The sequence below is a fragment of the Miniopterus schreibersii genome (genome assembly GCF_964146895.1).
Source record: "Miniopterus schreibersii genome assembly, chromosome: 4".
Taxonomy (NCBI): domain Eukaryota; kingdom Metazoa; phylum Chordata; class Mammalia; order Chiroptera; family Miniopteridae; genus Miniopterus; species Miniopterus schreibersii.
The window spans coordinates 62,298,216-62,323,148 of NC_138105.1; the positions used below are offsets into that span (position 1 = coordinate 62,298,216).

The following is a 24,933-nucleotide window of genomic DNA, read 5'->3' on the forward strand; positions in this document are numbered from 1 at the left end:
TGAGGACAGTCTCAGCAGGGAGAGGATAAAGGTAAATTTGGGCTTGTGACCAATACACCTCCTCATGCTGCCCTAGTAAACTGCCCAACATTACATCTCTTCCTCTGGATCCCAGTTAACAAACATTTTGAGAACCTATAATGTGTCAGGTTATTGGTTAGGTGCCAGGGATATTCCAAAGAGAAATCAAACCATTCTTGCCCTCAAAAGGCTTATGATCCCAGTAGAAGGGACTGGCATGGGGACCCACTATATAAAGTAGGCAAAATATGTGTGATTATTGAAGTCAAGCAGGGAGGCACCTTTCTGGAAAAGGCCTTAAAAACTGAATACAATTTTGTAAGAGAAGAGGTGGGCAGATAAAGGTATGACCAGCTGAGCTGCCCTAAGCCAGGCCACTGTTTCTGTCAAGTTAATGCCACCTGGGAAGAGGGGAAGGACTCTGGGGCACTTGGTCACTGGCCAGGGCTTAGCACGTCCCACCAGCACATCAGCAAAGGCCAAGCTGGCTATTGTATCCTTGCTCCAGCCCTCTTCCCACCAGCCCATCAGTGGGGAGGCCTGGTTTAGCAAGAGAGAACTGGGATCCAGCACAGTGGGGGTGACTAAAGGGCCACCAGGTCCAGCTTGGATGCCAGTATGGGAAGGGCAGGGTGAGGGGCCTCCAGGGTGAGAAGCCGGGGTGGGAGGAGCCACTGGGCCATCACATCCTTTTCCTCTTACCTTATCTTACTCTCCCTTTTTCTGAACCCCTAATTTTTAAAAAAAAGATTATTGAGACCAGAAGGTAACAGTAACCCCAGACACTGTGCTTTCTAGGTCCCCCAGCCATGGGGAGATCTGATCAGTGCAAGTATCCTTGGGCCTCACCTGAGGCCTAGCACCCCTTAAAATATGGACAGTAGAGGTTGGAAGGTGTGGGATCAAGGTTGACTCACCCCTCCCAGAGCTTGTGGCCTGACCAGGGTGCATCTCATCTCTGGGCCTCAGTGTTTCTATCTGCCAAATGGGGGCAGAGGGGGTGTCTCTGAAGTCCTGTTCAGTTCTAAAGTTTTGTATATAGTAACAGATTTGGTCATTGCATTCAGGGTGTGGTCCTTTTAAAACCTATGCAAGGATGTTCCAAAGAGAAACCAAACCATCCTTGCCTTCAGAGGGCATGACGCTACCCTAAGCAAAGCCAGGCAAAGGCTTCCACTTCAATGGGAGCAAAAAACCCAGGCACTGACCTGGCTGAGGAAGCTGGTTTTCATGTTGAACCTATTGGCATGCTCCCTGGGGGCTCTGCTCCCCAGAAGATTTCTCTTCCTACTGGCTCAACTCCCTCCCTCACCTCCTTTCGGTCTTTGCTCAAATTTCACCTTCCCCAGTAGGCCTTCCTGCCTCCCCTGCACTCCTGACCCCCTTTTCCCAGCTTCTCTTTTTGCTTTTTCCCATAGTTCTATGTCTTTCTAAAATTACATATATAATTTTCTTATTATGTTTATTATTCACTGTCTGTTTCTCATGGGAGGAACAGACAGGGAAAGGGCAGCATCTCTCTTGTTCACTGATGTCTCCCAGCCTGACAGGTAGTAAGTGCTCACTAAGTATTTGTTGAATGAATGAATGAATGAATGAATGAACACAGGGGTCCTTGAAATCGAGAAATGGCAAAACAAATGTATTCTAAATCTGGTTTCAGAATCATCTGCATCTCCCCCATTCTTCATTCTTGGATGCCAGGTGTGAGATTGGGGGGTGGGGGCACAAGGAACACAAAAAGACTAGAATGTTGAGGTGCAGCCAGCTATCTAAAAGCTCGTGGGTTTCTGGTTTGATTTTTTTCCTTCCCTTTCATTTTGAAGAGGAAAATTATGAGCTCTGACTTGGGGAGATTCTAGCCAGATTCGATATGTTTCCCCAGAATTTTGCTTTTCCTTGATCCTCAGCTCTGCAGAGTATAACAGGAGAGGAAAGGAAGGGTGGGGCTGGCAGGAAGCGGAGGTGTAAGTTGATAGGAAAGAAGACAGAGGGCAGAGGTGGGGAGGGAGGGAGACCCAAGCCATTAGTGGACCTTGAGTAAATTAAAACAGTACCGTCTGGTATGCCTCACAGGGGCTCCAAGTCCTTTCCAGGTTTTTTCTTTTGAAGGTAGGGAGATGGGGAGGAGAGGTGGTGCCTTCTCTTGACCCTGGGGATACTGGGATCTGGCCAAGCAAAGTTGCAAAAACGCAGCCCAGATATTGGGGTGTGACTTGGACTTTAATGCAGGTGGGCCTTTAAAGAGGTCAGGGGGTAAACATGTTATTTCACAGGCCATGTGCTGACGACTTCCCCACCCCTCTCTTCTGCTCTCCTTTCTTTTCTTGCCTTTTCTCCTCCCGCCTTGCCTTTATCCCTCCCCTTCTTTCCAATTACCAGGTGAGAAGGGAAGGTGAGGACTGTTAACTGCCTTGGTTCCTCTGTCCCCTCCATGAGAAACTGCCTTGCACCACTCCCACACCCCACTCTGTGACATCACCTCTCCTTTGCCTGTACCCCTTGGATGGGGCACCTCTCAGGACCACCCCCTTCCTTGTGTCTCAGCTTTCAGAATCCTGATTGGAGCCCCAGCCGATGGGAAGGGCAGGGACCTCCTCACCTCCATGACTACACCTGGCAATAGCATTGGTTCCACCTGCTTTGCTGGACTAACATGGAAGGAGTAACTGCAGAATCCGACCTCCAAGGTCCTTTAGCCAAGCCTCCTCTGACCTCGGTGCCCACTTACACCTCTCTTGGAACAGAAACCCAAACAAGGGCCAGCTGGGCCTGCTCACCCTCTCCCCCTTCCTCTCTCCTCTCCCCCTTCCTCCCTGTCCTCTCTCACCTTCCCCGGTCCCTTCTTTTCTCGCCTGTACAGCTGTTGGCCTCTCCAGTCTGGCGCCAGGAGGCAGAGGAGGCGGAGGCCTGGGCGGGGGTTGTGTTTGGCTGGGTCTGGCCCTTTCTGAGGGTCAGAGGGAGGTGTTAGTGTCAGAAAAATATTGCAGTCAGCTCACCCCGCAGCCTCAGACCCTCCACCACACTATAGCATCATCCACCGGCCACAAATGGAGGTTCTCCGAGGTAATGAGTTACACATGTTCCTAGCTGGCCTGGATGCCTGCTTGCTGAGTTTAGGGCCCAAGCTCCCCATTCCGGTGTTCCTTCCCTATAAAATTAAATTATTCTCCTAGGGGAACCCCCTCATCTACTTTCTCATCAATCAAATCTTCCCAGTTCATCTGGTGGAGCTGAGGGCTGCTGGGCAGCTGCCCAAGGGCAGGAGTGGATTTCCTGGGAGGGTCTCCTGGGGCCTCATGGAAGGTCACCGCCCTCTACAGGTTGGAGAACTGGGCTCTGAAGCAGGAGAGGAGCAGAGATATTAACTCATGCAGCACCAAGGTGCTCCTAGGTTCTGTCCCTGCTAAACCAGAGCAGAGAGCAAAGTGCTGCTGGATGAATGTGTGGCCACTGGGGGTGGGTCCTGGGTCTCTCTTGCCCACAGGACGGTCCTACCACAAGATGGGGAACAGCTGGGGAGGTGACAGCAGCCTGGACTTTGAAGTTTGACAGGTCTGGGCCGAATCCATAGACCATACTGGCTGTGTGGCCTTGGACTCAGGGCAGGGTCTCCTCTGCTTGCCCCTCCATTCCTACTCACCACCACCCACCTCGCTCGCTGCCTTGCCGGGGTTGGCAGTTGGGGAGCTTCCCTGAAGGGAGAAGAGAGGATGGAAGAAGGGGAGTTGAGGCATTCATTCGCCCAGCTCCTGCTCTATGGAGTCACCTTAGGCTTCTGCGTCCTTCCACCCAAGGTTATAGCTCCTTATAAGCCACCCTTCTCCACAATGGCTTTCTCCACCCTGGTTCCAGTAACTGCCCCCTGCTTGACTCTGGGGGCCAGGAGTGGTTACAGCCCAAGGACACTACTCCAGCCCGTGTGGGCATCTTGCACTCTGACCGCTCCCTTTGCTAAATCCTGGGAAGTTTCCTAGTTTGAGTGGGCCATCGGTTCCCCTGACCCTCTAATCTTCAGTGTCCCCATCTGCAAAATGGGAATATTGTTACTCACTTCCCGGAAGCAGTGGGGAAATCAGGTGACATAACCCATGTAAAGCACCTCGTGCCCAGTCGACCTCAATACACATGAATTTCAGCTCCCTGACCTTTGGGGAGTCCCTGCCAACCTTGGGAACAAGGGGAGGAAGGAGAGAGAGAGACGAGGTCATGAGCAGCTGCTGCCACCCAGGGTCTCCTGGGAAACACCCGCGCCACTTCTCAGGGACCCCTGGCCTAGGTAGCATTTTAGGGCTGGTTCTTACCTTCTGTTCAAGAAAGCAGTGTTTCAGCCCCGGCCAGTGTGGCTCAGATGGTTGAGCGTCATCCCATGCACTCAAGGGTCACCAGTTCGATTCTCTTTCTCTCTCCCTCTCCCTTCCTCTCTAAAATCAATAAAAACATATTTTCAAAAAAGAAAAGAAAGAAAATACTGTTTCAGTTAATGGACTTCCTTGTGAAGCCTTAGATACTCAAGGAAACCGAGCAAGTACTTTTAGTCCAATTTCTCAAATAGTAGAATCTTTAAGGGATTTTTTTTTAAGGGGTATTCTGGGTCCCGAGTGTTCCCGGTTCTGTGGGGTGCACGAGGCTGGCCATTCCCACACCCCTGCCCCAATTAGAGCAGTTGGCTCCCAGATGCCTTCCTGAGGTTGCTACCAGAAGGGTTGAGGGATGTGTTTTATTGTCCCCAGGTGGAGGCTGGTGTCTTGCGTAGGGGACAGGGAAGAAAGAGGAGCCCAGACACCCCCAGGGCTCCTTCCCACATTGATGGGGTAACAGGAGCCTTTTCCCCTCCCCAAGCCCTCATTGTGAAACTATGCATGTCCTGTGTGGCATCACTCCGGGGGGTGGGGGCTGTGCGGGTGGCTCTGGGGGCGATGCTGCTGGCCTGGTACACCCTGGGTGGGCTGAGAGGAGGACTCAGTGACAGCGGGACCATAGTGGGGAAAGGGCTTCAGGAGATACCCTGAGTGGAGAGGTGCCGAGTCAGGTCCTGATTATTCTTCAGTTTCACCCACTTCTCCCCACCCAAGGACCTTGCTCATCTGGCTCCTGCCCTTTGTTCCCTTGCTCATTCATTCCTTCAATTTTCCGTCTTTGTCTTTCAATAAGAAAGGAGCTTCCCAGGCACCCTGCACTGGCCACGTGCCCCCCAGGACCGCAAGGGGACATGAGACAAGGCCCGCCCTCTGCCATGCCACCATCACTCCTGCTGGCCTGTCCCCCTCTCCTCCTGCCCTCCCCACTGCTGACCAGCTTAAGGTTGGTCCAAACACAAAGCTGACCCACAGGTGGTCCAGCGTGAAGCACATTCAGGATTTGGACCACATGGTTGGTGCAGACCACATACAGCCTCACTCGCCCCAGGTACCTGTGTCCAAACTTAATATTAACATCTTGAACAGTCTCGCCCTCTCTGTGGTGGGGATGGCATTGCACAATGGCAAAAAAACCCAGGTTTCAGAGCCAGGCAGGCTGGGCTCTGACTCTGGCTCTGCTGCTTGCACTCTCACTGCGAGCCCCCGAGCAAGTTCTCAGCCTCCGCTTCCCCTCCTCTGTAATAGGTCTCTCACAGCCCTTGACAAGGGGTTGCTGCAAGGGCTGCACCAGTTATTCTACATTAAGTCCTTCCCACAGTGCCTGGTATGTACCAAGCACCCATAAATGTGAGATCTTAGCATGAGTATCGCCGCAGCCCTCGGTCTGGCTCTACCCTGGGCACACCCATGGCGGTCTAGCTCCTCCACATTCTGTTTTTTGTCTCTAGGACAGTTAGCTCCGCTCTCACCTCCTTCCTAGATTTGTTCATTCCTGGTGTCAGATGATAAGCAGCATGACTGATGCCCCTTGAGTCTGAAAGCCCTGGCTTCTCTCTGTCTCTTCCCCAGGCCTCTGGTGCAGCCTCCCTGGCCCTTGTCAGCTGTCTATTCACATTTAGGTTGCAGCTTGTGGACCTGAGTCCCCTGTGGACTCTAAGTCCTTAAGAGCAAACACTGTCCACCCTTGGGTTCATCTCATGTCCTCAACACCTAGCACTGTGTCTTTGCTTGTGGAATGACAACATATTCTTGTCCACCAGGATGAAGGAAGGCTTAGAAACATAGCTTAAGACAAATCAAAGGAAACTGTGACTTCATTTACCCAAAGATTACAGGGCTTTACCGTGCTGCTGGTGCATGCAGAATAAAAGGTCATGGTTCCTGCCCTCAAGGGGCTTAAAGTCCCCTGAAGACACAGGCATGTGAACAGACATTGCATTATAATTTGATTAATACTCTGATGTAAGTACAAGCCAAGTGCAGCTAGAGGGGAAAGGACTCCTCAGTCTGCCTTGGGGAGGAAGGAAGGCCTCCTGCAGGGATAGACATGGGAACAAAATATCAAAGGGCAGGCTGTAGCATGCCTGTTAGAAAGGGCAGGGGAAAATTTTCCAAGCCAAGGGAAGGAGCGCTCAGGCTGGGGAAGGATAGTGGTGGGAGTAGTAAACACTCACTTACCGAGCTCCTAGGCCAGGCACTGTTTTAAACATTTTACAAGTATGAGCTCATTTGATCCTCACATCAACCCAGTGAGATGAGTCTCATTTTTATACCCAAGTGACATATGAAGAAACCAAGGCACAGAGACCTGGTAACTTGCCCAAGATCACAGCGTTAGGAAGGGTTGGTGTCTCAGTCCATTCAGGCTGTTGTAACAATACCGTAGACTGGGTGGCTGATAAACAACAGACATTTATTTCTCACAGTTCTGGAGGCTGGGAAGCCCAAGATCAAGGTGCCAGAAGATTTGGTGTCTGGTGAGAGCCCGTGTTCAGCTTTATAGAAAGCTGTCTTCTCACTGTGTGCTCACATAGTGGAAGTGGAGAGGGAGCTCTCTGGGATCTCTTTTATAAAGGGACTAATCCCATTCATGAGGGCTCCACCCTCATGACCTAATCACTCCACAGAGGCCCCACCTCCTAATACCTTCACACTGGGTGTTCGGTTTCAACATATGAATTTGGTGGGACAGGAACATTCAATCTATAGCAATTGGAGTCAGATTCCCTGACTCTACAGCTCATACTCTTAGTTACATGAAGCTAAAGCCATGTCGTGGAAGGTCTCCTGTACCATCCATAGGCATCCGGGTTCTGGAGGCAAGGGGCAGGCAGCAAATGGTTTCAAGGCAGTGAAAGGACACAGTCCCATTTGCATTTTGGAATGGTTACTCTGGCTGCAGCAGGACGTTGGATTTTCTGGGAGGAAAGTCACCAGTGACCTCTGCAGAGCCATGTCTGTGGAGTGGGTGGAGAGAAGCCAGAGTGCAGTGGGTTAAATCTGACTTAAAAGAGAGGGAGAGGACCCTTGTGCCTTGAATGCGGACTCTGATTTTAAGGCTGTGAGGTTGGAAAAAGAATCAGTGGACTGGAGGAGAGGATATGGGGCTGAGTCTAGGTAGGATAATCCAGGTGAGAAATGCTGGTGCCTCAGCAGAAGTGGAAGAGGTGAGAGGGGACCCAGTTCTGGTCATATACTTTTAGATGAGAGCCTACAGGTTGGTGGGGTGTGTGAAAACAAGAAAAGAACCAGGGAAAGAGCTCTGGCTAATGCCATGCCGAGAGGTGTGAAAGGTTAGGAGATAAGGAGGAGCAGTAAAGGAGCCTCAGAGGGAGCGACCAGTGCAAGAAAAAGCAAGAGTGGTGAGCTCTGGGAGTATATTAGGAGGAAGGGGTGACCAGCTGTGCCAGCGCTGCTGGAAGGGCAAGCTGGAAGAGCAGTGAGCACTGGCCATCGGACCCAGCCATTGGAGGTCAGTGGTGACCTGGTATATTAGTCAGCTCAGGCTGTGTAACAAAATACCACACAGACTGTGTGGCTTCAACAACAGACATTATTTTCTCATAGTTCTGGAGGCTGGAAGTTCAACATCAATGTGTCATCAGGGTTGGTTTCTTCTGAGGCCTCTCTCCCTGGCTTGCAGATGGCTGCCTTCTTGCTATATCTTCATATGGTCTTTTCTCTGTGCACACGTGCCCCTGGTGTCTCTCTGTGTCCAAATTTCCTCTTCTTATAAGGGCACCCATCAAAGTAGATCAGAGCCCACTCATTTTAACTTAATCATCCTTTTAAATGCCCCATCTCCAATTCTAGTCACATTCTGAGGTCCCGGGGGTTAGGGCTTCAACATAGGGATTTGGGGGTGGGGCACAGTTCAGCCCATAAAACCTGGCAAGAGCAGTTTCAGTGAATTTGGGTGGGAGGAGGCTGATTGGAGTGGGTTCAGGAGTGAATGTGAGGAGAGGAATTGGATGCAGAGTGTACCTGCAATTCTTTTGAGAAATTTTGTACAAGAGGATAAACATGGAGGAGGAAGGAAGGACAGAGAGATTTTTTAAATATATATATTTTATTGATTTTACAGAGCGAGAAAGGGAGAGGGATAGAGAAATAGAAACATCAGTGAGAGAGCGACATCAATCGGCTGCCTCCTGCACACCCCCTAAGGGGATCTAGCCCACAACCTGGGCATGTACCCTGACCGGAATCCAACCGGGGAATCTCTTGGTTCATAGGTCAATGCTCAACCACTGAGCCACACTGGCTGGGCTGTTTTATTTTTTAAGATGGAAGAACTAGCAGTATGGTTTATGCTGATGGAGTGATTCCATATGGAAGGAAACGTTGGCCAAGCAGAATTGCTGGAGTTAGGTCCCTGAATTAGGAGAAGAAGGAATCTGCTGTGCAGTTGGGGTGTTGGCTCAGCCAAGAGCACAAACAGTTCGACTACAGTGATAAAAGGGAAGGCAAAGTGTGAGGCCCTGGACGCAGGTCAATGGTTCCATTGTGGTGGGAACTTAAGGAAGCTATTTCCTTGTTGCTTCTGTGACTTCAGTCAAATAGGAAACTGAGAGTGAAGCACAAAGAGGAGGTTTGGGACAAGCCTCTGGGAGATGAGTGTGTGGATGGACTGGGAACAGGTAGCAAGCCCGCTGGACAGCCTACTGGGCCCACTTGGGTTTAGTGGTCATGAGCTTAAAGTCAGGCCGATCAGCATGGCGGTGCGTTTTTTCCTTTCTCCAGCTGAGCTCAGCTACGTGATGGGAGTGCAGAGTGGCAGAGTTGAATCTAACCAGGGTTAGAGTGTTGCCACAGGAGTATGAGGAAGCCAGAGAGGGGCAAGGGAGTGGAGAGTGGGTGTAGAGAGTGAATAACTTATATTATAGAATGTATATCGGGCCTTGGCCGGTGGCTCGGTTGGTTGGAGTGTCATCCCGTATGCCAAAAGGTTGAAGGTTCGACTCCTGGTCAGGGCACATACGTAGATTTCTGGTTCAATCCCTGTTTGGGGCATGTACGGGAGGCAACCCAGGTGAAGGTTAAAAACAACAACAAAAAATGTACATAGGATTAGAAGGGAAGGAAGGATGTGAGGGGGAGAGATGGAGGGAAGGCAGCAGGACCCATGGTTTGGCCCTGGTGAGGTCAGGCAGTGCCAGAGTCGGAGTTCTTGAGGGAGTGCAGCAGGAGAGGTGGCTATACCATGAGACTTTGAAATCGGGGTTAAGAAAGAGTCCTGATTATTGGTAAAGCCAATAGAAATGTAATGTGAGCCCCTTGTGCAGTTTTCTAGCAGCCACGTGAAAAGGTAAACAGGCACAGATGAAACAAATTTAAAGACAGTCATACATTTTATTTAATCTAATATATCCAAAATATTATCCTTTTGATAGGTAATCACTATAAAAAATAAGGGAGGTATTTATATATATTTTTTCTCATGCTGAGCCTTCAAAATCCAGTGTGTATTTTGCATTTGGAGCCCATCCCATTTTTGGACTCATTTCAAGCGTGCCCTGCTGGAGATAAAGTCAGGAGAGGAGGTCAGAAGGACTTAGAACTGGAAACTGAAAGCTACAGTGGGGGGGGGGGGGCAGGTGTCCCTTAGAAAGGAGGAGAAATGTACAGTTTTGTGATGTGAGACCCCCAAGCTGGGGAGTTTTAGGGAGGAGAGAGAGGGAAAGTTCTGAAAGTAGCAAGAAGTAGCAAAGTAAAACACCTTCTGCACCCTTAGGCTGCTGGTATGAGCAGGAGAGCCAGAAATCCACACTTGGGAAGACAAAGGAGCAGGTTTCAGTGAGAACAAGAAAGTAAAAGAAATGTTTCGTGGGTGGGGGGGAGGTTGAAGAAATCAGGCATTTTGCGGAAGGCTGACTGGGAGGTCCAGGGGTCACTGTGGGAAGGTTTCAGCAGTTGGAAAGGGAGATGGGGGTCAAAGGGGTATATGAGGCTGTTTGGGGTTTAGGGTGGGTGATGGGGAATCCTGGGGCTTCTGTGGGCCTGATGTAAGCCAGGACTGAGGACTCTCAGTGGGTTGCTCAGGCTGATTCTGGGGCAGAAACTGATGGTGGAGCTGAGTTTGTGATAGGGGTCTTGCCAAGAGCACACAAAGTCCTACGGACCCCCACTCCCTCCAGACAGTGATATGCGGGCCCGGGGGTAGGGGAGGGGGTTGTCATAAGCACCAGGAGCTCTGGGATTCACTTTGGTTTTTGTGAGGCAAGGAGGCCAGCAGAGGTGGTGGGAGGGGTGGCTGGGTCCTTTAGAAGTGATTATAACAGAAATGATAATACACGGCTCCCCTTGATTGAGCCAGCGGCACAGCAGGCACTGTGCTCAGCGCTTCAATAAAATTTTTCCGTTAAACCTCATCATATATTATTGTCCCCAGTTTGTCCATGAGAAGAGGAAGTCTTAGGTGAAGTAAATTGACCAAGGTCACCTGGCTAGTCAGAGGCAGAGCCTGAATTCAAAGCCACACCTGCCTGCTCCTCACACCTCACCCCCTCCGTCCAGCTCGTGGCTGCTCCTCGGAGCAAGGCCCTGGAGTCCCTGGTGACCATGAGGGGCTATGAGAGTGGATTCTTGGAGTTTAGGCTTTCAGGGGTGGAGACAGTCTGGCTGATGATAAAGCTAGGGTGCAGCTGTGGGTGGGAATAAATGGCTAAAACGCAGGGGGCAGACAGAATGAATTATTCTCAAGAAGTGCCTCTGGCAGGAAATAGATAGAAAGACAAATAGGTTTGGATAGGAGCTCAATGGCAAGGTCTTAAATGGCTGCTGGGAGAAGCAGGCAACACTAACCTCAAGACGGACTTCAGGTCAGAGACATGGTCTACCCTCCTGGTGACCCTGCCCCTACCACCTCTTGGGGCTCTGGCCTGAAGTCTAAGTCCACATGCAGAGGTCAGCCCTAGGAACACAGCGATGAAGAACGGGCCCAGCCAGGTAGGACTGGCCTGGTCCCCCGCCCCGAAGACCTGACTGCTAGTTAACAGGAAGGCCCAGCCACAGAGCTGAGGGGGCCCATGATAGCACAGAGTCCCAAAGCTTGCCGGCTCCTTGGTGCCACCTCACTTCCTGCAGCCTGGCTTGAGATTCAGTTCAAATCTCAATAACCCAAGGTGTTCATAGCAGGCAGAAAAAGGTTTGTCTTTAGACAGTCCTGTTATGATGGTTACTCAACTTATCGTGGTGATCACCTTGTAAGGCCTATAAATGTAAAATCACTATGTTGTACACCTGAAACTAATACGATATTGTATTCCAACTACACTATAATAAAATAAATAGATTACTCCTCTTGGAGGCTGCAGGGAAGGGGCTGACCTCTTGCCTCCTCTCTTGACACCTCACAGAAGGTTAGAGCTTCGATCATCCACAGGTCTCCTTGGGGAGCACAGGGAATCTAACTGATGGAGGAGGGACTAGGAAAACAGGAAACTCAAAGGGGGTAGATGATAGCAATCAGATCAGGAGCGGCAGATTGAAGAAGACTAATGAGGACAGGGGGAAACTGAGGACACTCTTCCCCAGTGGAAGCCACACCTCCCAGTTTGCAGGTTTATGCCTGCTCTCCGATTGTTGCTTAACAGAGCGCTATTCACTCTTAAAAGTGTCTCTGTTTGAAAATGATCTCATAGTTTGTCCTGGAGTAAAGATGTGCTTGATGTTGTCCCCTCCCTGGGGAGTTTTATGCCAGCATCTTTGTTCTCCAGTGCCATTAGGACCTCAGGGTATTCTTCCAACTGCAGGAATGGAAGTGTAATGTCATAAGTATTCTAAACATTTCCAGGGTGTCCAGGGGAGTTGCCTTAAACCTCTAGGTGTATATTGGGGATCGGCACCTGAAGGGTGTTTACAGACTAAAGGTAAGAAGGGGCTGTTTTGCCAGTGGGTGGAGCTGAGAAGAGCCTGCCTGCTTCATGGGCACAAGGGGGGCAGCCTCAGGGACCCTTGGCTTGCTGGGTGTGCCCCTCCCCCCTTCTGCCAATGGCCCCCCTAGTAAGGCTGTTCTGTTTGTGATCGGAAATATAAAAATGGTTGCTCTTGCTACTCTATTCCTAGATAAGTTTTCAAAGTTGCAAAGTCTTATTTAGGGCCTAAATTTTAGGAGACAATGAGCCTGTATTTGGCAAAATTCCATCGCCACAGGAAACCTAGAAATGGAATAGCACCTGGATACAAAGGTAAACTGTGGTTAAGAGGAGGATGCTTCCCACCCCTTGCTCCCTGGCTGCAGTTCCTTATCGTGATAAAGCAGAGATAAAGCAACAGCCATGGGTTCTCCTCTGGGTGACCCTTAAGCAGCATCACTGGTCTTGGGACTGGGTGCCTGAGGGAGAGGGAGAGGGAGCTGCCCTTTTCTTGGCTGCCCTGCCTGGGCATAGAGATGGAGTTTGGAAGTCAGCACTGATAACCACTACATCTTGCTCAAGAATCGGTTGCTGGGTGAATGAAAACTCTCCTGTGACATTTCTTCCCCTCCTTTCCCATTATCACACCAGCATCCCTTCTCCAGACCTCGCATCTCTTCCTTCCTGCAAGGCTGCCATTAAAAAGATAGTTTCTTACTCACAGAGGCAGAGGGAGTGAGGGGAAACCATAGGCAAGAGTTTTCACTGTGGTTTCCTTGGGAAGGAACAGGTGAGGCAGGGTAAACAGGCTTGGCATTGGCTAGTTTGGATTATTTCAGGGTGCTCTGGGCACAGGGGCTGTCCCCAGTTCTGATACCTGGTGGCCCTGTGGTGAAGGAGGCAGTGGGGTTGTGAGGACTCTGGATTGATAGTTTTTCATATGAACGGCTTGTTGAAGATAAGGTCCTTTGTGATCTGGCCAGCCTGGCAGGGGCAGTCTCCCCAGAGGCAGCAAGGCCCTAAGGTGTTGAAGCATCAAATAGAAACCAGAAAAAGTGGTTAACAGAAGCCTAAACATTGGCTTGGAGTGCCCAGTAAATCTGTGTTTAGTTATTAGTCTCATTTACCTACAAACAGCCAACAGATGTTAATTGAGCACCTGCTACATGCCAGGACCTGTGGGATCCAGAGATGAATCACAGGCCCTACCCTCTGGGAGGTGACCCTCAACAAATCTGTATTTTTCTTGGTTTATGGGTGCAATTCTATTCACATTATTAGCTATATCATCATTGCCACAATTTTTCAACAAAGCTCCATACATGATAACTGTTGGTTCCAGGCCTTACCAGGTGACAGAGGTCCATCATCTTCACTCAGATCCACTGAAATACCTTCTGTGGCTCAGTCTGCTCTGCTTTCTGTGCAGAGGCCACTGAGCTGGAGGCTTCTGAGCCTGGAGGCTTCAGGGACACTTCCAGCTCATTCCCATGCAGGTGGCAGGGGTTGAGATCTTAGACTGCCTGTCTTCAAAACCAGATACCCCGATGGCCCTTCCAACTCAGTGGTAGAAGTTCCTGCCCTGAGGATGGACCAATTTATCAAACCAGGACATGGCAGGGAGGTGGCACTAGCAGCTTGGAAAGAGTAGGATATAAAAATGGAAATAGCTGAGCCCTGGCTGCCACACTGCAAACACGTCATTAGATGATTTATTTCCTCTGACAAGGAGCCAGGAGAGGAATTGGGAATTTTTTTCAGAGGCATCCAGGGCCACTCTGAGGAGAAGGGTCTTTTGGCCTTAATTTAGGCAGAACCCTTAGCCTGCTGCCACTTGAGTCTCTCTGCATTGACACAGCATTTCTTCCAATTCATGCACTGCCCGTATTGGGCAAGTATGGGCATCTTCTGCCAGCTCCAGGACCCACTTCTTCCTGGGGACTCCCTGGTTCTCCGTCCCTGCTAGGTGGCAGGGATGGGCCAGCTCACCTTGGCTGCCCTCCTCTCCCCTCCCGCCTGGCTTTGTCACCATCCTTCAACCTCAGCCTCAACATGATCTGCACAACACCCAGAGTCCCTTCCTCCTCCCCCTCTCCTCCTGCGGAAAATAAACAGGCAAGCCCTTGATAACAAATATTGCAGGGAAGTTACAAAATTACAAGATATCTCTAGAAGTGCTAGGAGAAACTGTTCTAGGTCATCATAACATCTAAAATGAATGAGCTCTGGCCATCCCTTGTTCCACCCGCACCCCTTTTTTAGAACTGGACGTAGAAGGTTCAGACTCATTTGTTCTTGCAGAAAAGACTGTCACCTCCCTTGTCCTGCACCCTTATCGGGCCGTCTGCCTGGAAGACTCGGGTACGTGATCCAACAAGGCAGAGGTGGCTGGCGGTTGCTGCGCCCCAGCGGGCGGTTCTGGACCCTCCCACGCTCGGTCGATGAAACTGCGTGTGGGTGGCTGTCCTCTGCAGTGTCCCTGCCTCGCACCCCCCTCTTCCCTTATTGAGAGAAAGTAAACAGAGGTCCCCATTAAAACCAGAAAGGGACGGCAGCTTCAAAGACAGAGGTTATTTGGGTCTATTTCAATGGACAGTGTGAGTGGTGAGTAACCAGCGTGAGGATAATGAAGTCAGCCTCCAGTGGTTAGGATCCGGGGATGGGATGAGCTCTGTGGTCCCTTCCAGAAATAAAACCGTATCTCCACCTGCTGTTTACCAGCTGTGGGATCAAAGAGAACAAAAAGAAAACGACTGTTTGTCCTTGGTAAAACTCAATTAGGTGACAATTGAATCACTGCGTCCTGGGTTTTTTTTATCTTGTATAGACCCGGGTTCTTTGGAAATAAGTAAATACTCAGATATAATTTGTGAGGTGTTGTTGTTTTTTTTAATGAGAAGAAAATAAATTCAAAGAGATTAAGAAATTGAAAAATTAGTTTGTCAAGGAAGGCTAAATTAATGAAGGGGATAGCTCATGGTCTCCCAGTTCGTATATGACAGAGGCAGGCTTTGAATCTACCTCCACAGAGCCCCAAATCCATGCTAGTCCCCCTGTGGGAGTGTTAGGGAAACTGGGACCCAGTTTCTGAGGCTCCCACCTTAGTGTGGCATTGACATTGGTGGGGTAGGGGGAACTTCTCCTGACTCATCCTCAGCTCAACTGTCTGGGACTGAGTGGTTTTCATATAAACTTTCCTTTTCTGACCTTAAATCCTTGCTCCCAAGCACCTCCCCACCCTCTGCAGACAACATTTTAGCAAAAGCTCTTTAGGGAGCAATCTTGTTCCCATAATTAACAGGAACTCTTTGCAATTTTAGCCTCTGGGAATAATAAAATAGTTTGAGATAACTCCATTTTGAACGTGTCCTATTAAAAAGAAATAAAAATTTAAAAAAATAAACCAAACTCTGATAATAGCAAGACTTTTCATTGCTTTTCCAAGAATGTGTCTTCACATTCTCTTTTGATATGACACATGCCTTGTTCCAGAGCTGTGTACCTCTGTGCCATAGAAGTGTGATTGCATCATTGGATCAAAATCAGAACGTCCAGGGGTGGGGCTCAGGCCTCAAGATGTCAAAGAAGTTCCAGCGTGTGATTATGCTTCCCAGCCAGGATTCAAGTGTCGATTCAGTCCCAATGACTTGCTCCCACAGTTTACCTATTTGGGCACTAAGTGGCAATCTGAAGTCATGGGTGAGCGAGCAAAGCCAAGATTTTGTTTATTTTTTTCAGACCAAAATTTTGCACAAAAGCATGGTTTTACAGCCAACAAAAATGTGTCAACTATTTGCGTAAGACGAATGTAAGAGATGATCTTTGCAGCAAAAATAAATGCCTTACACATGTCTTTGTTCTTGCAAAGAACATTATTGCGGTTCTGCTGTGTGCTGGTTGATGGGGTGAGAGAGATCAGTGAGACACACACTGCCCCAGAGGACCTTTTAGACGCGTGGGGCGGCCGGAGATGTAAATAGAGAGTTGTGACTAATGAAGTTACTGCTAGGTAACAAGGTGTGTGCAAGGTGTGTGCAAGGTTCTGACACGGTTTGTTCAGTGGGACTTAATCCTTAATGTTCTACCTTCTAGCATATTCTAAATCTTGAACATCTAAAAAGTTTGGTTTTGTTTCTCTATAAATAAAATCTCCTTGGAGTACATCAACTTTTTTCTTGCCATTTGTCATTGAGCTGTGATTTCATTACTTTTACTAAAGTCGGTGTTCCTCCAATGTTTCTCACTACACACAATCCAGTGGTACTCAAGAGGATGTGAAGTGATGCATGGGTGCAAATTTGTTATTTTAGTGGTGAGGTATTTATTTTAATGTGTGATAACTAAGTTTCCACTTATGATGACACTATTAAATTTCCTTCTCAAATAAATTCAAGTTTTAAAAACGTGGAGTGACAAAGAAAATAATAGCCCGGGGATACGCAGCTATGGTAAAATTGCACAGGCCAGATGCAGATGGGTGCCCAGAGGTGGGAACGCCATCTATCTGACAGCTTCCAGCCCATCAGGAAGCATGCGCTCCATGCTGAGATAAACAACATCTCCCTGCCTGGCACTGGGGACTTGTTCTGCACGTCACTTTGCTTTGCTTTTTTTAGTTTCCATTTACTCGCTTGGAGCCACTAGTTTTACCCTCTCCAGGCCTTTAGAGCCCTCTTCTCTTGGCTTTCTGATCTTCTGAGATGCCACCCTCATTTCTGGAGGCCACTGCAAGATAGAATCAAGTTTCCCTTGATTCTCTTACGTCTTGGAAGAGTTTTGTTTTTGTTTCTGTTTTGTCTTTTTATGCCATTTTCTCTCTTGATCTGGTCTTGTGTGTGGCCATATCTACAAACAACTATCTTTAATAACTAACAGCTTTGTCTGGTATTTTCTCCAGCTTCCCACATGGAGAAAGACAGTTTTCTTCTTAAAGTCACAGTTTTTCAATATATAGCTGTAAATCAGATGATAAAGCTGGAGAGGAGAGATAATGGATTTCAGCCCATCTCAAAAGATCTATCCTTCAAAGGCCTGCTGTGCTGTGGCCTCCTCTGTGCAGGTTCTGGGACCACCTCCCAACACAGAATGAATCACTGCCTCTGCAATGCGACACTTGTCTTGTACCATACCTCTCTTAAATATATATGTCACTCACACCTGTCTAATAGTTACCTGTTTGCACGTCTTCTTCCCCTCGGCTGTGAGTGTCTGAAGAGCAGTAGTCATATTTTAATTTCTTGTTCATCAAATATTTTCTGAGTGCCTACTATGTGTCAGACACTGGTCTAGGCTCTGGGAATCTGCAAGTGAACAATGCTGACAAAATCTCTCCTGCATGTGGCTTGTTATTTTTGCATTTCCTAATGTCTAACATAAATGCATTTGTTGTTAATTGCCACATAACAAATTAGCCCCAAACCAAGCAGTTTAAAACAACAAAAACTTATTGTCTTACCCAGTTTTTGAGGAAGCCATGGGTGTGCAAGGAAAGCCAAGATTTTTATTTTTTCACATCAAAATTTTGCTCAGAAATATATTTATGTATAATACAATCTGACAGGAAACTGGGAGCAGCTTAGCTAGGTAATTCTGGCTCAGCATCTCTCATGAGACTGCTGTCAAGATCTCAGACAGGGTGGAGTCATCTGAAGACTTCATTTGGCTGGAGCATCTGCTTCCAGGCTCACTCACATGGCTGTTGGCTGAAGGCCTCAGTTCCTTATCATATAGCCTCTCCGCAGAGCATTCATAACATAGCAGCTGGCTTCCCTCCAAATAATTGTTCCAAGAAAGAGAAAGAGTGAGCAAAAGGAAGTTACAGTGTCTTCTGTCTAATCTCAGAAGTGACACACCATCACTTCTGCCACAGTCCATTGGTCACACAAACCAATCCTGATGCTATGCAGAAGGAGACTACACGAGAGGTCTGGGACCATCCAGGGCCCTTGAAGGCTGCCTTCCACTGTAGGGCAATAGGTGGTGGGTGTTCAATAAACGCTTGTTAAAGTATTACCCAAACAATCCGTAGGCCAAAACCTCTACTTTTTAAAAAATAAACTTTATTTTTAAAGCAGTTTCAGGTTTACATCAAAATTAGTGGAAAGTGCAGAAAGTTCCCATATACCCAGTGTCCCCCTCCACAGCCTCCCCCACTATCAGCATCTTTCAACACAGTGGTGTATTTGTCACAATTTATGGACCTACATTGACACGGCATTATCATCCAAAGACCATAGTTTACATGAGGATTCACTCACTGTGTTGTACATTCTGTGGGGCTGGGCAAATGTATAAGGACATGTGTGCGTTATTAGAGCGCCATACGGAATCGTTTCACTGTACTCAACGTCCTCTGTGCTCCCCGGTTGTCCCTCCCCACTCCCAGTCCCCGACAGCCTCTATCTTACTGTCTTCATAGTTTTGCCTTTTCCAGAATGTCATATAGTTGGACTCAGCCAGTATTTAGCCTTTTCCGATTGACTTCTTTTACTTAGCAATACGCATTTAAGGCTTGATGGCTCATTTCTTTTACTTTTTTTTTTTTTAAACAAATAAGTGAACATGCTTTGTGCCCTGGCTTTACTGACTGTATCATTTTGGAGTGTTTTTAATCTTCCACTCAGCTTAAATAATTTGAATGGTTTACCCAGCTAACATGCTGCTGCCATATTAAATTAAAAAGTCAATAAATGTGTTTTGGACAGACTTAGTAACTTGTCTTTCCCTTAAATTGTCTTCTTTCCCTTACAGTCATATTCTGTAGCCACCTTGCCAGACCCTTCATGTTTTGCTTGTCTAATGATCCGTGGAAAATATCTATTTGAAACCCTTATTATGTTTTATTTAAAATAGATTTTGTTTAATGTACAAAGTAATCGAGTCTTGCTAAAAGAACTAAGCTCTCTCAGAGGAAGGTCTAAGTCGTGTGTGTGTGTGTGTGTGTGTGTATGTGTGTGTGTGTGTGTTAGGCAAGAAAGGGACCTATCACCAAAGGGTGCTTTCTATTAAATTGCAGCCTCAGTAGAGGGGAAGGGAAGCACTTCTTTGACGAGAATAAAATAGAGCTGTACCGCTGCGGTGCGCCCCACTCTTACAGTGAACTAGCAATGCACAGACAGAGGGCAAAGGGAGATTCCAGTTAGTGTACTGTGGGCTGTGTGATTTTCCTCTTCGCGTTCTGCCAAGATTGAAAATCAGTACAGACGTTACATAAAAGGATGGTGTTCTAATTAGTAGGATTAAAGAAAAAAAATAGTCCTTGACTTTGTGACGAGTTTAGGAAAATGTCTTCATTTCTAGAGGAACAAAGAGGGCCTTACGTTTTTGTTTTCCTCCACAAGGTGAAAAAGTTCAAGTTGAATGAAAATTAGCACTAATCTGGCGCTTTATAAATTGTGATGTAGTCAAGCTGTGACTGTATATTGTTTGCACTTAACCCTTAACCTTTAACATTCAATTTACTAAACTGACTGCCTCAAGTTCAGGCAAATTCTAGTACCTTGTGCCTCAATAAAAATGTTCCATGCAAGAAAACACATCAACTTTTTTTGAGAGAGAGAGAATGCTTTCATGTTATAGTGAGCCAGAGAAACAAGGTTCTACTGGAACTAGAACAGTGAACAGAATATAGTTTAACTTAATTAGATCTCCAAAGGAAATAAGAAGAGGGTCCCCCGGCGGCATGGCTTGGTGGTTGAGCATCGACCCATGGACCAAGACTTCACTGGTCCAATTCCTGGTTAGGGCACATGCTCAGGCTGCAGGCTCAATCCCCAGTAGGAGGCAGCTGATTGATGTTGCTCTCTCATCAATTTTTCTATCTCTCTCTCCCTCTCCCTTCCTCTCTCTCTCAAATCAATAAAAACATATTTTTTTTAAAAAAAAGGAAGAAGAGGGTCAAAGAAAGCCGATAAACAGAGAAGCCCAGGTTGGTTGGGATAAATATATGAATAATAGCGTTTAAGCACGGGTATCTCCTGACCCATCCCAGCAGTTGCTCTGCCATCATTCTCATCGTCATCGAAAGAGGAAGCTGGGCCTAGTGCAGGAGAGCTGGAACAACCATCATGATCATAACTCATATTTGTATAACAGGCAATGCTATGCCCACCATTCTGACTCTCAAAGGAAGTAGACTTTAATATGTTCCAACCAGACAGCCAGCAACTCTCACAAGAAAGAAAGAAAGAAAAAAAAAGATGAAATGATACAAGCCTACATATTTAGGAATGAAACAGGTTATAGATCCTAATGTGTGGAAAGGGGTGAAAAATTCTGGCAAAGATGTAGGGCGAGTTAGAAAGTTGTACTCTGTGAGAGTCTTAGTGGAAAATCAGGTTAACGCTTCAAAAATTGCTAATATTTAAAAGTTGACGAGAATTCGTTTTTCTTGACAACTTGCTTCAAATTATATCCAGTGTTTTATGGAAATGTCATGTTAAAAGAGCTAAGTTTTCTACTTAGCTCTTTTAACAGCAGTGTTTTCGATAAAATGGGGTAAATGAGTGGGAAAATGTTCCTCACCTGACAATACCTCTGGGGAGCCAGGGACCCAACGTAATCACCACCATTTCTCTCATGGTCACCAAACCTCCTGAAGGCCACAGAGGTGCTAGTGATACCTGAGAGGTAATAAGCAGCCCTGCAAGACCTCCCTTGTAAACCCAGAGATACCAAGGAATTGTAAACATCACACCATCTTTAAAAACATTTTCTGAGTATCAGGTATTTCAACATGTTATTGTCAACTTTTCTCTGCTCCCCACTGTCCTATAGGCACAACACACTCCAGGTGCTAACTTTGAGGATGAGCGTAATAAGGGCATGTATATTTCAAAAAACACCTTCCAGTGGTTCTTACCTGCCCTGCTGGGGACCAAGGTGGGTGAGCATCCCTTCCTTTTCACAGTCAGTTGACATAGGAGGTGAAGGTTAGTGACTGCATGGCTCTCAGAGAAGGAGAAGTCCCCCTGAAAGGTGACCAGAAGTCAGAGCACCTGGATCTCACCTACAGTTTGCCACTAACACAACATCCTCTATCCTCACCTAAGGGGTTGGGCTAAACTACTCATAAGACCCAGTAGAATGCTGATATTTTGCTGTTCCATTTGGACCAGACTCTGGTGAGCCTTGTGTAGTTTCACAGAATGAAGTTACTATGTTTTCCTGTAAATCTAAACCCAAGGTTGCAAACCAGTGGTCAGATCCAGCATGTTAATGTGTTTGGTTTATACTCCCCAGTGTTCTTTGCTTTTTGTCTTGTTTGTTGTTGTTTTAAATTAGCTGTTAACACTTAAAAACAGGGAGATTTCTCTAAATTACTTCTGGCTTGTCTTGAAAATCTGGCAACAGCCAGCCCTCATTCCTACACCATAACCTCTTCCAGGCCGGGCATGCACTGTTGGGTTCCCCAGGCCCACCTGGCCCACTTGGCTCATTTCCATCCCTTCCCGGCCACTGTGGAAGTTGGAGTTTGCAACTCCTGTTTTACATTCTCTCCATCGTCTCCAGATCACGTGGGACAATGATGTTTTATAAAAGACGCATATTCTAGCCTATTTGAGCTTTCTCTGGTGCTTGGACTGGCTCCAGGAGGGTGGGTTTGTGTGGGCACGTGAGCAGTGGACCTGCCTATCTGGCTTGTTCGAGAGCACAGAGGGTGGCCATATGATTTCACTTATATGTGGAATCTAGAGAGCAAAAAAGGGGAACAAACCAAATTGAAACAGACTCATAGCTACAGAGAACAGACTGATGGTCGCCTGGGGGGGAGGGGGGGGAGGGGCGGGGGTTGGGGAGCTGTATGAAAAAGGTAAAGGAATTCAGAAGTACAAATTGGTAGTTACAAAATAGTCACAGGGATGTAAAGTACAGCATAGCCAATATAGTCAATAATATTGTTAGTAACTATGTAGGGTGCCAGGTGGGTGCTGGAAATATGGGGGGAGCACTTTGTGAAGTATATGATTGTCTGACCACTATGCTGTACACGTGAAAATAATACAAAATAATACTGAATGTAAACTGTAATAAGAAAATAATAAAATTTTATAAAAGAGTGCAGAGAGTGGGAGGAGAGCTCGAAGCTGAAAAGCTTGTCATGGTTCTGAAGATCTCATTGTTACAGCTGTATTGCAGATGTATGAGTGGCTTGCTCCATATGGACATGTGCATGCACCAGGGAGAGATGGGACCAAGGAGAGAAAAAGCTTATGAGGTTTTCAAGTGTGCCTTTCCTTTCCCTCCTCTTCTTACCCTTGTTGTTTAGGTCCATGCCACAAACGAAGGACAGGCGGCTGCTGCACCCAGCTGGGCTCCCTGTCGGCCCTGAAGCATGCCGTCCTCGGGCTCTACCTGCTGGTCTTCCTGATCCTTGTGGGCATCTTCATCTTAGCAGGTAGGAGCACCCTTTTCTGTCCTGGCCTTGAAAGGTGTGGGAGGAGCTACGTCGGAAGTGAGAGCAGATAGGAACTGGAGCTGGAGCCTCCGCTCTTTAGTCTCACAGTCGTGAGCCCGAACGCTGCCCTTCTTGCCATGGCAACTGTGAAGGAGGAGAGGCAGTCTGCTCTTGCCCCCCAGGCACCACTCTTAGCAGCATTGCCTGTTTCATTTGGGATGACTCGTTGTCAGGGGCTATGTGAGTTTGGGAAATCTGAGTCCGGGAACAGAGCCCTGGTTGCTCTGAGTGTCTTCTGACTTTGCTTGAATTGTTGTGTGACACAGTGCTTTCTACTGGGCCTCCCTGGAGCTCTGTACTGTGGTTCACACAGAGCGGGCTGGACCTCTTGTCCTGGGGTGTGATGAAAATAGTCATGAGAGTCTTTGTTGCTGAGCCTAATCAGGGTCATGGTCAGCCTGCTGCCCTTTTGCTATTACTGGGGGTAGGGTGGGTTTGCCCCAATTCAGTCGGGCTCTTCTCCCCAGTTTCTGTCTGCAGGACAGGCTGGTGGTGATAGGCTGGAGTTTGGGGCACATTCTCTAGTCAGGAAGGAGCAGAGCATAGGCATAGGAAGGGATCAGATGGAGGACCCCATGCTATGAGCAGCCCACAGATCATCCCACCATGATGGAGATAGTGAAGGGATAGAGGCTGTGGTGGTCTCTCCTGACTCCCACCCAAAAGGAGGGACACTCAGTGCCTGCCTTTCTCAGTGGAGGTAGGTAATGCTTGACAAAGTAAGCCAACGGGTCAGTTTATTTCAACCTCACTTGTCCTACACGAGTGCCTACTTTGTGCCAGGTTCCATGCTAGGATGAGAGACACAGTTAAATAAGACCCAGGGGTTTCCTCTAAGGAACTCCCAGTCTAAGGGATGAGGCAGGGACATATAGATAGAGTCCTGCAATGGGGACTATGATGGGGACTGTATGTTGACACATGAGCTGTGGTAATCTGGAGGAGGCACACACAGCAGAAGTGTGGGTGTGGCATGTGGGGGATTGGTCAGAGGAAGGCTGCTGGCCAGGCAGAGGGAGCTTGGAGTGCTGAGGGCAGGGTCCTTGAGTTAACTCTAGTGAAGGAATCTGGAGGTTAAGCCCTTACAGATGACCCTTCACTAGCAATCCTGAGGCAGATGCTTAGGACCTCCCTGATCTGGTCTCACTTTCAGTCAAGTCAAAGCAGTCACCTGGGCTCTGTGATGGGATGTTCAGTGCTGCCTTTGCCCACACTCAGGGCAAAGGGCATCATTAGGGGTGGTGTCTGTCCCACCAATCATTAACTTGGGGGCCAGCCAACAGCAATAATGAGGGAAACTTGTGATTCATTCCAGGGATGACGTCCAGCCAGAGGATGATTTGAATATGCTCTTGGGCTGTTCAGTGAGAGATTGGGATTTGGGTTTTGTGGGCTTAGCAGCAACAACTATAACAAATTTCCATAATTTTTGGAAAGTGGTTAGCCCAGCAGGAAAACTAGGCTATGGTATCACAACTTATCTGGGGAATGGGAACTTTTCCGTGACAGAAGTTGGTCTAGAGGAGAGAGTCAGGCTGGTGGGGACCCAGGGGCAGGTCTCTGGAGGCCCGGAGGGCTGGAAGGGTGCCATTCTTGGAAGGAGAAGCCTCACAGAGGGATGAAAGTTCTCTTCTGGTGCCTCAAGAGCTGCCATGTTGAAATGACATATATTCTCTGTGGCCTCCAAGGGTAGAAATAGACAAACGGTGGATTTTATGAATAGATTTCCATTTGAAATGGAGGAGAGTTTCTAACAAGTAGTGCTGGAAGGAAAACTTTTCTCCTGGCTTGGAGTTTGAATGGGATTTATGATGATATCCTGGAAGTTTCAGAAAGGAGGGAGGAACATTTATCAACCTAATGAAAACATTGCCGCACTTTGTTGGTCGATGTGGAAACTAGAGGAGGATTTTGATCACTGTCACCTTTGAACCTGAAGTTCCTGGGTGCCAGACTGCCTGTGTGGAATAAAAATTTGGGTTGTATTAGAACTTATCTATAAAAAAAAATCATACTTTATCTCTTGGCTCTGTGGCATAGCCACTGTCACCTGCCCAGGTTCTTGTCTGGAAAATCATGGCCTCTGGGGAGGATTAGGTGAGGGTAGCCAATGAAAGAATATAGACGCCAGCTGACTCTCCCTGAAGGAGGGGACCTAGGAATGCAGTGGAAAAGTCTGGGCTTTTTCAAGGAGGCCTTGCCTGACTTTAGGTAGAAAGGAAGTTTTCTCATATCACCC

The 24,933-nt window shown here is 47.8% G+C and overlaps 1 protein-coding gene across 3 annotated transcripts in view; it reads left to right on the top strand.

The window, feature by feature from the left end:
- The window catches only part of SCARA5 (scavenger receptor class A member 5), a 96,951-nt gene that overhangs the window by 8,374 nt on the left and 63,644 nt on the right, over positions 1–24,933 (top strand). For all 3 annotated transcript variants that reach the window (XM_081135675.1, XM_081135676.1, XM_081135677.1), the window contains exon 3: positions 22,506–22,634. In XM_081135675.1, coding sequence (XP_080991801.1) covers positions 22,506–22,634 — 129 coding nt within the window. The remainder of the gene's footprint in view (positions 1–22,505; positions 22,635–24,933) is intronic.